At 30.7% G+C, this 15,249-nt stretch overlaps 1 protein-coding gene across 2 annotated transcripts in view; it reads left to right on the top strand.

Moving 5' to 3' along the window:
* The window catches only part of LOC145243674 (uncharacterized), a 284,330-nt gene that overhangs the window by 173,686 nt on the left and 95,395 nt on the right, over positions 1-15,249 (top strand). For both annotated transcript variants that reach the window (XM_080106723.1, XM_080106724.1), the window contains exon 3: positions 14,146-14,239. In XM_080106723.1, coding sequence (XP_079962849.1) covers positions 14,146-14,239 — 94 coding nt within the window. The remainder of the gene's footprint in view (positions 1-14,145; positions 14,240-15,249) is intronic.

The following is a 15,249-nucleotide window of genomic DNA, read 5'->3' as shown; positions in this document are numbered from 1 at the left end:
TTTGAATATTTAGTCAAGATTTTGAATATTTAGTCAAGATTTTGAATATTTAGTCAAGATTTTGAATATTTAGTCAAGATTTTGAATATTTAGTCAAGATTTTGAATATTTAGTCAAGATTTTGAATATTTAGTCAAGATTTTGAATATTTAGTCAAGATTTTGAATATTTAGTCAAGATTTTAAATATTTAGTCAAGATTTTGAATATTTAGTCAAGATTTTGAATATTTAGTCAAGATTTTGAATATTTAGTCAAGATTTTGAATATTTAGTCAAGATTTTGAATATTTAGTCAAGATTTTAAATATTTAGTCAAGATTTTGAATATTTAGTCAAGATTTAGAATATTTAGTCAAGATTTTGAATATTTAGTCAAGATTTTGAATATTTAGTCAAGGTTTTCAATATTTAGTCAAGATTTTAAATATTTAGTCAAGATTTTGAATATTTAGTCAAGATTTTGAATATTTAGTCAAGATTTTGAATATTTAGTCAAGGTTTTCAATATTTAGTCAAGATTTTAAATATTTAGTCAAGATTTTGAATATTTAGTCAAGATTTTAAATATTTAGTCAAGATTTTAAATATTTAGTCAAGATTTTGAATATTTAGTCAAGATTTTGAATATTTAGTCAAGATTTTGAATATTTAGTCAAGGTTTTCAATATTTAGTCAAGATTTTAAATATTTAGTCAAGATTTTGAATATTTAGTCAAGATTTTAAATATTTAGTCAAGATTTTGAATATTTAGTCAAGATTTTGAATATTTAGTCAAGATTTTGAATATTTAGTCAAGATTTTAAATATTTAGTCAAGATTTTGAATATTTAGTCAAGATTTTGAATATTTAGTCAAGATTTTGAATATTTAGTCAAGGTTTTCAATATTTAGTCAAGATTTTAAATATTTAGTCAAGATTTTGAATATTTAGTCAAGATTTTGAATATTTAGTCAAGATTTTGAATATTTAGTCAAGATTTTGAATATTTAGTCAAGATTTTGAATATTTAGTCAAGGTTTTGAATATTTAGTCAAGATTTTGAATATTTAGTCAAGATTTTGAATATTTAATCAAGATTTTGAATATTTAGTCAAGATTTTGAATATTTAGTCAAGATTTTGAATATTTAGTCAAGGTTTTGAATATTTAGTCAAGGTTTTGAATATTTAGTCAAGATTTTGAATATTTAGTCAAGATTTTGAATATTTAGTCAAGATTTTGATTATTTAATCAAGATTTTGAATATTTAGTCAAGATTTTGAATATTTAGTCAAGATTTTGAATATTTAGTCAAGATTTTGAATATTTAGTCAAGGTTTTGAATATTTAGTCAAGGTTTTGAATATTTAGTCAAGATTTTAAATATTTAGTCAAGATTTTGAATATTTAGTCAAGATTTTGAATATTTAGTCAAGATTTTGAATATTTAGTCAAGGTTTTGAATATTTAGTCAAGATTTTGAATATTTAGTCAAGATTTTGAATATTTAGTCAAGGTTTTGAATATTTAGTCAAGGTTTTGAATATTTAGTCAAGATTTTGAATATTTAGTCAAGATTTTGAATATTTAGTCAAGATTTTGAATATTTAGTCAAGATTTTGAATATTTAGTCAAGATTTTAAATATTTAGTCAAGATTTTGAATATTTAGTCAAGATTTTGAATATTTAGTCAAGGTTTTGAATATTTAGTCAAGATTTTGAATATTTAGTCAAGATTTTGAATATTTAGTCAAGATTTTGAATATTTAGTCAAGGTTTTGAATATTTAGTCAAGATTTTGAATATTTAGTCAAGATTTTAAATATTTAGTCAAGGTTTTGAATATTTAGTCAAGATTTTGAATATTTAGTCAAGATTTTCAATATTTAGTCAAGGTTTTGAATATTTAGTCAAGATTTTAAATATTTAGTCAAGGTTTTGAATATTTAGTCAAGATTTTGAATATTTAGTCAAGATTTTGAATATTTAGTCAAGATTTTGAATATTTAGTCAAGATTTTGAATATTTAGTCAAGGTTTTGAATATTTAGTCAAGATTTTAAATATTTAGTCAAGGTTTTGAATATTTAGTCAAGATTTTAAATATTTAGTCAAGGTTTTGAATATTTAGTCAAGATTTTGAATATTTAGTCAAGATTTTGAATATTTAGTCAAGATTTTGAATATTTAGTCAAGATTTTAAATATTTAGTCAAGATTTTGAATATTTAGTCAAGGTTTTGAATATTTAGTCAAGATTTTGAATATTTAGTCAAGGTTTTGAATATTTAGTCAAGGTTTTGAATATTTAGTCAAGATTTTGAATATTTAGTCAAGATTTTGAATATTTAGTCAAGATTTTGAATATTTAGTCAAGATTTTGAATATTTAGTCAAGGTTTTGAATATTTAGTCAAGGTTTTGAATATTTAGTCAAGATTTTGAATATTTAGTCAAGATTTTGAATATTTAGTCAAGGTTTTGAATATTTAGTCAAGGTTTTGAATATTTAGTCAAGGTTTTGAATATTTAGTCAAGATTTTGAATATTTAGTCAAGATTTTGAATATTTAGTCAAGATTTTGAATATTTAGTCAAGATTTTAAATATTTAGTCAAGGTTTTGAATATTTAGTCAAGGTTTTGAATATTTAGTCAAGGTTTTGAATATTTAGTCAAGGTTTTGAATATTTAGTCAAGATTTTGAATATTTAGTCAAGATTTTGAATATTTAGTCAAGGTTTTGAATATTTAGTCAAGGTTTTGAATATTTAGTCAAGGTTTTGAATATTTAGTCAAGATTTTAAATATTTAGTCAAGATTTTGAATATTTAGTCAAGGTTTTGAATATTTAGTCAAGGTTTTGAATATTTAGTCAAGGTTTTGAATATTTAGTCAAGGTTTTGAATATTTAGTCAAGGTTTTGAATATTTAGTCAAGATTTTAAATATTTAGTCAAGGTTTTGAATATTTAGTCAAGATTTTGAATATTTAGTCAAGGTTTTGAATATTTAGTCAAGGTTTTGAATATTTAGTCAAGATTTTGAATATTTAGTCAAGGTTTTGAATATTTAGTCAAGGTTTTGAATATTTAGTCAAGATTTTAAATATTTAGTCAAGATTTTAAATATTTAGTCAAGATTTTGAATATTTAGTCAAGATTTTGAATATTTAGTCAAGGTTTTGAATATTTAGTCAAGGTTTTGAATATTTAGTCAAGGTTTTGAATATTTAGTCAAGGTTTTGAATATTTAGTCAAGGTTTTGAATATTTAGTCAAGGTTTTGAATATTTAGTCAAGGTTTTGAATATTTAGTCAAGATTTTAAATATTTAGTCAAGGTTTTGAATATTTAGTCAAGATTTTGAATATTTAGTCAAGATTTTGAATATTTAGTCAAGGTTTTGAATATTTAGTCAAGATTTTGAATATTTAGTCAAGGTTTTGAATATTTAGTCAAGGTTTTGAATATTTAGTCAAGGTTTTGAATATTTAGTCAAGGTTTTGAATATTTAGTCAAGATTTTGAATATTTAGTCAAGGTTTTGAATATTTAGTCAAGGTTTTGAATATTTAGTCAAGGTTTTGAATATTTAGTCAAGGTTTTGAATATTTAGTCAAGGTTTTGAATATTTAGTCAAGGTTTTGAATATTTAGTCAAGATTTTAAATATTTAGTCAAGATTTTAAATATTTAGTCAAGGTTTTGAATATTTAGTCAAGGTTTTGAATATTTAGTCAAGGTTTTGAATATTTAGTCAAGATTTTGAATATTTAGTCAAGATTTTGAATATTTAGTCAAGATTTTGAATATTTAGTCAAGGTTTTGAATATTTAGTCAAGGTTTACTTGTAGGCAAAAGTATCCTCATGCCAAGTTGTTCTGACAAATCCCTGCACAGAGCGACCTTAAGCATGCAAGGACAGTTTCTAGTAAGCATTTAAGTTCTCTCTTGATCCATGTGGGTCACAATGTGCACTTACAAATGGCCACATGCCCGTTTTATATTGTTTGAGGTTCTGATTTTAAAAAAAGATTAGCACATTTTTCAAAGATATGTGAGTTCAAGATTTTTTTCTTTTTCTTTTAGGAATGAAATCAAAATATGTTATGCGTAATGGAAAAATGCCGACATAAAAAAATCTTTTATTTATTTGTCATTTTTCATCATGCATGTTTTTTTAATTAGCCAATTTTAACTGACTTTAACTCCTGAAATTTTAACCGACTCTGACTCATTTGGTTAGTAATATTTTGAGTTCACACGTTTCTGTGAAAACTAATTTGATGAAGAGAGCAAATCTGAACAAAACGGAGAAAGAAAAGGGATAGCAATTAAAGCCATTTACTTTTTAACTTTTGTCGGAATCACTTTACAATTCAGCCGCCACAACTCCACAGTTAAAGTTCCAAGTCACTCCCCCCTCCATTGTTATGTATTATTTATGATGTTTTTATTCTGAAGTAGGCAATCATGATTGTGAATTACAATAACCCTTATCCCTGAGTGGCTTCCGGGCCTTGATAAGTGGTGATCACTGTGTAAAAAAAAAAAAAAATGTTTTAATAATTTCTGAACCTAAAAATGTTACATGCAATTAAAAATGTCCAACAAAAAAAAATAAAAAAATTAGAAAATTTCAAATAAGAAAAGACATATTTGCCAAATCGCTTAAGTTTTATGTCCGGTAAGATAGAAATTATTCATTTAGTGATGGTTTCTAGTTTTTGAATTGAAAATCGGCAACCGGTGTTTATCCCTCATCATGTTAGACTGCTTATTTTCATTTTGTTGCACACATGAAGATCAGTTATGCAGAAAATCTACAAAGAAATAGTTCTAGCCTTTTTTAAATATTTTGTTAATAGAGTTAAATCTTAATAAAAACGTAAATAAGTTATGTGAAAAATATTTTGAAAATAAACTTTTAAAAAAGTATTGTGCTTCTACAATGTTTGAACCAAAAACGAAACCGATTTAGCAAACTAAACTTAGGGTTAGGTTGGGGTTAGATTAGAGTTAAAAAAAAGTTTTATTTAAGTACTAAACTATTTTCAAACTAAAAAAAAAAACATCCCAATTACAAAAAAGTTTAATTTAATTTTTTGTAATAAAAAATAAAACAATTTTTTTTAGTTAAATAAATCATTGAAAATAATTATTTGTTAAAAAAAGAAAAAAGAAAAATGTCTAACCTAAAATATAATAGGGAACTGTTTTTCATGAACACCAATTGTCAATTTCCAATTTCAAAAACAAAAGTCATCAATAAATGGGTACTTTCTATTTTACCTAATATCTTTTTTTTTTTTTTTTTTTTTTTTTTGTCATTTGGTTAAATCTCTGTTGCACTACCTTCCCTTTCCCTTCTTTCGAAAATAGTAATTTTGCCATATTTCAATTGGTTCATGATGTAGCTAGGTGAGGAAGAATACGTTTGGTTTGTCAAAGAATGACTCTCTATCCCCCCCCCCTCACAGTGGGCCCAGAGGTGGAAATAGCCAAAATAAAAAAGTCTCAACAAAGATTTTTACAGGCTATAAACATCATCTCCATCCAATTTCTGAATCAACAACAAAAAAAATTAAGTCTCTAGCACATCGTGGAGAGATTCTATCGCAATTTGAAATCATGCCAAATTTGGTCACGCGTCGCGTCGCGGAACGATATGATTACGGCAAAGGTAAAAATTGCTGATCGGTTCAGATTACGAATTTCCTATGGTAGAAGAAGCAAAATACTTATGATTGTATCATCAATTGACTAATATACCTTTAGATATGTGATTTAGGCCATTCAAACTATATTTAATATGATAAAAATCCAAATTTTGGCCAAAAAATTATCCAAAATTAGCAAAAAATGACCGAAAATAGTCATATTTTTTGCAAAAAATGCACGATAATTTATGAATAACCCTGCAATTAGCAAGAAAACCGCTAATAGTGATATACTAAACCATATATGTTTTGAAAAATTTAGGATGAGGTTTAAAAAATGTTCAGTTTGACTTGTCACTATTAGCGGTTTGAATACGATTTATTGTTGAAAAATTACCTTGAAATTCAATTTATCTATATTTGGAGCCAAATTGGTGAAACAAGGTTTTTTGACAATTTTGAAATTCACATTGTTTAAGAACAAAACAAGGTTTTTGAGTTCTGTAAAAAATGGTATCTTTCCTCTATTGAGCTCTTTCCAGTGAATTCCATAGGAAATAGCTAACATTCAATCTTTGTGTTGATGTGTTCTTTGTGTTGATTGTGATAATTTAGTTTAATCAACTCGCCTGCATTTAGAATTAGGATCATAGATCATTAGCAAGGGGAGGTAACGTGGCATTATCTAGTGTTAGTATAATGTTGTTTCATGCTTTATCAATATCATCTTGTAATTGATTATCTGTATATCTCTATCAACAGATCAAAGATGGCATCCATTGTAGATGATGATCGCACAGCTGTTTCTGAGTACCATGTTTTCCAGTCAATCATTGATGTGGCTTCTCAGATCAGCAGAAACAAATCTCCTGAGTATAAAAAATGTCTGCAACATTTCATGGACACGCATGGTATTAAGGAGTGTGAAGAAGTGACAACATTCTTTATGACAGGTTGGAAGCGTTTCGGGCGTTTGAAAAATGCTAAAGTGGGAACCGCTAAAATCCTCGAGCAGGCTTCAAAATTAACAACCAACTTCGAAAGAAAGTGTCCACCTTCAGTAGAACCACAAAAGAAACGCAGGAAAAGTTTTATTGATTTGGGCTCCCGGATGCAGAAGGAAAGAACTGAATCTCTTCTTCAACACACCAGTGACTATGTCCAACAAGAATGCCCTGAATTGAGTGTCACCCAGCTACTTGGATATCTGATTCATAGAATTAACATTCAGTCCGAGAAGAAGATTGCCAAAGTCGGTCATGAGATCTTTACCTCCAGCATCACGAACGCACGCTCCTTTGAAGTGGACGAGGCTATCGCTATTATGCACTCGCTGACACTTAGCAGGGACCAGATGAGGAAGATGAGAAACTTATTGGCTGCCAAAGGAATTTACTCTGTCCAGTTATTTCTCCTGTTCTCAACGACAGAGGAGTCCAGGTCCAGTACATAGATGTGGTTAAGATGACAATTTCATCGATTCTTGGTTTGGTTCCACCTGAAGAGATAGAGAAGAAGGATGGTATCCTGGAAATGGTCTTCAAAGATGGTTGCGATGGTGCAGGTCAGCAGGTTGTGTGGAACTCTACAAATATGCTTGATGCTGAAGAAAACATGTTCCAGTATGGTATTACACCCCTGAAACTCCAACGACGATTCAATGATAACACTACCAAAATTCTTTGGCAGAACCTCACTCCTAACAACTGCAGGTCTCTACGTCCTCTCTTCTTGATAAGAGAAAAAGAAACAGACGAGGACCTTTTGAACTTCGTGATTTCATCTACTGATACTGCTCGAGCTCAACTGTTGTCAGAAGGAGTTTGCCTTACTGTTGGTGACCAAGGGTTTGATGTGAAGGTCATCATTCATGACACCATGAAAGATCTGAAGTTCAAAAAGCTCATCTCTGGTCTGGGTGGAGCTGATTGCATCCTGTACAAGTCAAAACAGGCAGATTGGACAAAGAGAGAGAAAGTATTGGAAGGTTTCCCGATTAACAGGTCGGCAGAAAACACCCTAAAACGTTACAATCAACTTGTGGAAGAGGACAGTACCATCACAACCAAAAGTGGAGATTTCGAAACACGTGAAGGACTTACCCAACAACCACTAACTACATCTGATCAATCAAGCATCACTGTTACACACTCGTATATCAATGGAACATGGTTTCTAAAGGTTCTCTATCGGTGTAACTGTGACTATCAACACTGGGTTGAACATGCTGATCCGCGAGGAGAGCCCATTCGACGTGCAAAAGATCGAGTTCTCAAAGCCATCTACACTGAGACTGGTCTGTATCTTGACAAGGTCAATACTGCAGAAGGTAAAGGAGGCACTTTAATGAATGGACCCCAGGGTAGAAGATTTTTTTCTGAGGAAATCATTGATGTTATTGAAAATTTGGTTGAAGATAAACACCGGGAAAACCTGATGCTTCTCCACCGACAACTTTCGACTGTTTTGTCCATTGTTTCGTGTACACGTAAAGTTGATGTAATTAAATTCAAGGCTCTCTGCGATGAAACCTCCCTCCATCTATGTGACAATTTCCCATGGGTATTGATTAATCACACTCTACATGGCACCCTTCAGCACTCTGCTGAATTGATAACTCTGAATGATGGCTATGGTCTTGGTGCTCTCTCAGAAGAATGCCTGGAGTCCAACAACAAGGACATTCGGAACTTCTTACAATTTCGGACACGAAAAACTGACCCAATCCAACAATTGACAGATGCCATGGCTCGACTTCTGGAACTTTCAGATCCACGAATAAACAGCATAGCAACACAGTTTCAGCCGAAGAAGTTCTGCACTGAATGTGGCGGTACTGACCACACAATTCGCTCGCACAGTCGACTGTTCAGTCTGCCTAAGAAGTGGTATGCGAGTGTCATCGAAGACATTCTTCTTGATTAGTCTATGTTGGTCATTGATTTCTTGTTAGTTTATTTGTCATTCAGTTTATACTTATATGCTAGTGTTGGTTACTTGAATGCTTAGAATTGACAAAAAATGGATTGCACTTTGATTGCAATACAATCATCTCATTAAATCCTATTTAATAACTATTGTTCATTCTGGTCCGGGGAATCTGATCAACAAATAAGCCAAATTTTCATCAATCCTACCCTAAAATTGACAAGAATGCGATCCGCCTAGCTCTTATCTAATAAAAATTTTGGAATCCTCATAAAATTACTGAGAAAACAAAAAAAAAATTAACCCTCTAGCACTTCAAGAAGTCGTTTTATAACAAATTCAAGGTCGGAGAAAAATCTGGTTTTTATCCTCCATCGTCCGCGACAAGGGTTGGCTCGGAAATCCTCATTTTCCCCATGAAAGGGCTCAAATGGTAATATAAATGGATTAAAAATGATTTCAGTAGGCCCAATTTACCATCTATATCCCTAAAAACTAATTTAAACCTATTAAAACATAGTCAGAACAACTTCCATTCCTATTTCCAAACTTTGGCCATCTGGGCCCAGTGTGCCCCTCCCTGTGTGTACTTGGCGTTTTGTCTTAATTTTGAAATTATGAACTGAGAGATTGTAACTTATTTTGAGAATTTAAGATTTTTTCAGCATGTTGATTCATAGCTGTTTTTTTTTTTTTTTTTTATTATTATTTCTCGGATCAAATGTATTTTTAATGTTTTATACTTTTATTACACACAAAATAAGTTTTCAATGTTTTTTTGTTTTTTTTTACACAAAATGCTAATTTTAACAGAATTTATCACATTTAAAAAGCAAAAAATTAAATTAAAACATAAATCAATACTTTCAATATGAAAAGAAGCTATTGTAGATGTTATGAACGAGAATGTCAGCAAATATGTATTAATGCCTTACAGAACATTTTTATGTCCAAAGACAAACATGTGTACAGCACATGAATGGCAGAAAGTAAAAGAAATGCAGATACATTTTATTTAGTTGACTTGATGTACACATTTTATTTACAAGGAGGCAACACTTAGAATGATACAAATTACATCTATCAGTCTTAGTCCGCTATTATTTGATTTTTGTGTCACAACTATCACAGACAGAAGTAATTTATATCCATTTTCATTTACCAGGATTCAAAGTCATCTTTTTGTTGTCAGCACTTGTCTTGTCTCGTTCTTGTGTCTCCATGCAAAAATTCACATAAGAGAGGTAAAAGGGAGGAGATAATGCTGCTTGAAATGGAAAAAGAGTTAACTCCTTTTGATTGTAGTTCTATTGTCTTAACAATAGATTTAGTTAAATCACTCCCCACAACGTGAAATGCTAGTTTTTTTAAAACGATTATGCGTAAACACTTTTTTAGAGTAGTTAACCAGATCTGCCCCCCCCCAATCTAAACAGCTTCCACATCAAAAAGCTATAGCCCTTTAATTTATTTACTTTTTGTTGCTATTGAAGATAAATTCTGTGTGGTTTTTGAATTGTGGGTCTACTTTTTTAGGCAATTACATGTGGTTTTTACAGTTTTTCTTTTTTTGTTGGGAAGGATGAAGTCTTGCCACTCAGACTTAGGATCAGTAATAGGGTTAAGGGAGTTTTTTTTTGGGGGGGGGATCTCATCACTTGCATTTAAGGTAAGTGGTAGCATTAAGAAAAAGTGGGGGTGGCTAACAACTCGAACCTAGTGTTAGTGGTGTGGCAAATAATTGTTTTTTTTTCTGGCAAAGATCACTTTATTTTGTCTACAAGTGTACTGGAGGACCTCTCGCATTGTTGACTCATTCATTTTTGCGTTTCTTTTTCTGATACATTTTTCTGCCAATCTCGACACGTCTATTCCACCCAAAATTGGAAACCTGACTGACTTGCATGCGAGATAAGATATCTTCCTCTCATTCTTTAATGCTCTACCTCTTTCTTTCTTTCCATGCTTTCTTTCACACAAACTGAATGACCTATTTCAGGTGCTATCGTCAACCTCAACTACAGAGTTTGACATGCGTCAGCCTTAACCCTTGAACTCTTTTTGTACTAACCAACCTTCACAGCAAAATAACAATTTCCAACAGCTGGCGTAACCCGGGATAGATTACATATCCTAGTCTTGAAAAGACCAAGACTAAACGAAAAACTGTGAGCAGGAAGAGAATTCCATAATCTTGCAGTCCTTAGAAAGAAACTAGTGGAATAGGAAGTTATATAGAAATGAGTTATTAAAATGGTGAATTGATAGAAAATATTATTTTCACTACGTTTCAGCCAATATAACATCCAACACTTTTTGTTGATGCTTTTCATCAAACTCTGGAATTTTTATGTTGAATTCAAGAAATCTATATGAAATTTCAAATCAAAGAAGTTGTGGTATTTCGGCATATCCATTCTTATATCGTATTCCAGCTTCCTGGTTGCGTCTATTCACACAAGTTTACTTAATAGACATTTTTGGTAAACCAAAAGAATGCCTGACTTTAAAACCTTAGTAAACGGTGTCAAGGTAGATTTAGTTCCTGATAGCAAATTTAAGTAAAAAAAACAAACAAATTACTTCACCCATATCATATATGCGATCTAACAATACAATGATTTCAATGTTTCTAAAGAAAAAAAACTTTTATATTTTTCCACTTATTTTGATAAAACATTTTTTTAAATACAAAACAAAAAAAACATTTTATGATCTTATCTGGACCCCCCCCCCAATCAGCTATTTGAATATTTATGTCCGTAAAAAAATTATTTGAAATAAAAATTATTACAGAATTTTCTCGATTTTCTTAAATATCTACTTTATTATTTTAAACTAAAACAGGAAGTCTTCAATGTCAGGAACTAATTTACGGCAAACTTATGAGATGAGCGTTTTCTTTTCATTGTGTCTAATGGACTAAGGGAAGTAACTCTGCTTTCTATGACATGAAATTACAGCTATTTTATATTCCAAACAGAATTCACTTTTTTCAGCAACCTTAATCTAAAAGGGGCAATTTTTCCAGCATTAAGAATAACTGGTTCACTGATTGTGTTTATACCAGCCGAGGATACCTTCTTGACATCATGTTGGCAAAAAGGGATTACCTCATTGGTACGCAGACCTTTCTTTTGTCAGAATGAGATATTGTTTGGTTCAGTACTAGGAGGTATATCCTCCCAGGCATTATATCTCTCTTCATGAGATGAGATGATTGGTAATTGCCTGAGGCGCCTCCATCAGGAAATGCCGACAGGTCTGTTCTTTGGCAGAGCTGGTTTTTCTCACAGTCTAGCCTTGTGCCATATTGAAGTGGGATGTGATTAAATCATACATTAATCTAAAGAAAAAAAAATAATTCTGAAAAACAATTCATCATTTGTGTAGATTATATCATAACACACGAGTATTACTTAGCAGTAATAGATTTTTGAAGTTAAGAAAGACAGAATGATTGGCAAATAAAAAAAAGGTTATCTAGGTATGATTGGCATGGGTTGACTAGCTTCTGTTTCCATGGACAAAGGTAAACATCTGATTGGTTAGATTTTTTTGTTTTTGTTTTCTTGCCTCCCCACGAGACTAGAGTTAAGCACAAGATCGGTTTTTAATGTGAGGGAGGGGGCGACCAGCTCCCCATAAAGGGGCGCTCTGGTAATAACAAAAATGAAAAAATGTATGAGTCATGAAGGATTTCTCCATTAATCAAGACCAAAAAAGTGACGTGTAGCACCAGAACAGATACTACACTTTGAGATATTAAATCTTTTATTCAGGTTAAAAATACAATATAAATTCAACACAACACTTTGATCTTGGCCTGAAGGCCAAGAAAGAAAAAAGGCAACCCTGGATCCATAGATAAGTTAATGTACTTATATTTAAAATAACATCTTGAAATATGTTGTGGAAATTTTCCAGTGTTTATTTTAATAGAGCTCAATACATTTGTAGAGATTTATCATAATAAAATATATGGTGATATTAATGCAATTCACACAATATTATTTTTATTATCATGAGTTTAAAAAATGTTTTATAATATAAATTTAAATATTTTTAATTATGGTGGTTTAAATATGTTTTATGATAGTTTGAATATTTTTTTATTATGGTAGTTTAAATATTTTTTTATTATGATAGTTTGAATATATTTTTTTTTAAATAGGAGTTTTAAAACTTTAATTATGATATGCGTTTAAATAAATCTTGCATTATAATATGAGGGGCATTCCAAAAGTAATGCCTCCTATTTTCTTATTCCGCTCGAATGAACCAGAGAAGATTGCACATTGCATTGTTATGATGACTGAACTTATGCATTCATAACCTGAACATTTCATCTCTCTGTTGCAGATATTGACAGTGTGAGGCTCTAAGAAAGCAAGTTCTGTCATGGATGTGCATCAAAAGCAGAGATGCCTCATTGAATTCCTGGCAAAAGTACATTGAGAATGGTGGTGACTATGTAGAAAAATAAATTCTAGAACACAAACTGTTGATCGTTTTAAAGGTATCACTCCCGTCTTCATAGTTCTTTAACTTTTTTGTGTTAAAAAATAATAGGAAGCTTTACTTTTGGAATGATCCTCGTATGAGTTTAATATCTTTTATTATGAGTTTAAATATTTTTTATGACATTCGTATGCATCCTATTAGTACTTTCATTTATAATTTAATTTTTAGGAGGGGGGGGATAGTGGCAGCTGCCATAAATAAAAATACTTTCCTTCTGTGGATTGGACTCTCTAATGGCGAATTCCTCATTCCCCCTTCTCTCCATCAAAAAAAAAAAAAAAAAAAAAAAATGTAATAACCTAAAATGAAACTGGCCAGGTTGAAAAAAAAAATGAACAAGACGGTAGCTATCTTAGTTGGAAATTTAGAAGTCGTAAAGGTATTTAATATTTGAATTGAAATAAAAAGCATTTAGAATTACTTACAAAACACCAAAAACCGATGCCAGTAGTTTGCAAAGTAACTTTTATTGGCTATGGTAATATTTATTTGTTGTATATTTGATTTTTTTTAACACTTTTTTGAATCGCTGTGGATTGTAAAACAAACCTCAAATTTTGTTTTGAAAACTTGAATTTTGTCTGGAGAAGGCCTTGAAAAGAGTCATTGAAAAAAATGTACGAACCCTGTATTAAGCAGTAATTGTACCTACACGACGTTGCCCAGAAGTGTATTAGCAATTTGTTTTGATTTTCTTTTTGTAAATTGTAATTATTATTCTTTGTTTCCATCTAAGGTAAGTAACTCTGTATGGATTAATGCAATATTACATTTTCCTTAAAGATGGTGGTCACTTGTAAATATTTCTGACCCAGCAAAAAAATATTCTGGAAGGAATTAAATTGAATTACATTTTGTTTTTCTTAATTACATTCTGTGATATAACAAAAAAAAAAAAACACACACACACATGCACACTGATTTTGTAGGATAACAAAGAAATGATAAAGTGACTGATTTTACTTTATATATTAATTCAAAACAATATAGTATATATAAAAATTACTCCTCTCTTTTTTCTTATTTTCAATTTTGTTGTTTGTTTTCTATCTTTTAGTTGGCTTATATTGAAGGCTGGCGTCTCATCAATTTGGCAAATGAGACATTTGGTTTTAATGGATGGTCGCATTCTATTAGCAATCAAACCGTTGGTAAGTTTGTATTTATTTATAAATTTTATCCTTGTACAGCTGCAATTATGTATTCTAAAATTGAAGTGACTGAAACGAGAAACAAAGGAATTTAATTTTGTGATATTCATTTTAATTCTTCTAGATGAGAAATTATTTTATATTTTTGTAAAAACGAAATATGATTGGCATGATTGTCACTGAAAGGGTTATTTATTTCTGAAGAATTTGTGTTTTCAGAGTTCTAAGAAAGTTATGCATGGCATAATCACATTGACACACCTGTTCTCGTTAGATCACCAAAGTTAAGCAACATTGAGTCTGGTCAGTACCAGATGGGTGACTAATTTGGGAATTCCAGGTGCTGTATGTAGGAGGATGTCAACACCTCCCTGCAAGAGTTGCTAAAAGCTAATGTTGTCATCTCCCCATAATGGGGATATACATGCAACTGGGGACCGCTTGTGAATTTCATATTCTTATGGAACTTCTGCTTTTGGATGAAGCCGGTTAAACCCACCCATATAGGCTTAGTGTGATTTCCATTCCATAAGAAAATAGTGTATGTGGCGACTGAATTGTGAAGTGATTCCCACAAATGTTAAAAAACAAATGACTCAAATAGTTTACCCTCTTTCTTTCTCTTCTCTGTTTGGATTTGCCTTCTTTGTCACTTTCAAGAAAGATTTTATAAGGATGGATTAACTCAAAATATTTTCCAACCAATGGAAATCATTTCAAACCTCCAAAGTAACAAGTCTATGTGAAAATGGTAAGCCAATGCAAACTTACAAAATCAGTTTCCGAGATTTCATGAGCCACACTTGCATGAAAGAACCCACCACCACCACCACCATGCTTTTCGACTGTAGGAAGATTGGAAAAAACTCAATGACTCGCATACCAGCATTCTTTATCTCACGCGCACATTCTCACAGACTAATAATAGTCAGACAAACAGAATCGAATTGCTACTTACAGCTACATACGCACTAACCAGAATAAGGCAAACACACGCATACACATACACG

This window comes from Euprymna scolopes, chromosome 22 (assembly GCF_053919585.1).
Source record: "Euprymna scolopes isolate OS-2025 chromosome 22, ASM5391958v1, whole genome shotgun sequence".
Lineage (NCBI taxonomy): Eukaryota > Metazoa > Mollusca > Cephalopoda > Sepiida > Sepiolidae > Euprymna > Euprymna scolopes.
The sequence above is the reverse complement of the archived record's forward strand: the minus strand, read 5'-3'. Positions and strand labels throughout refer to the sequence as shown.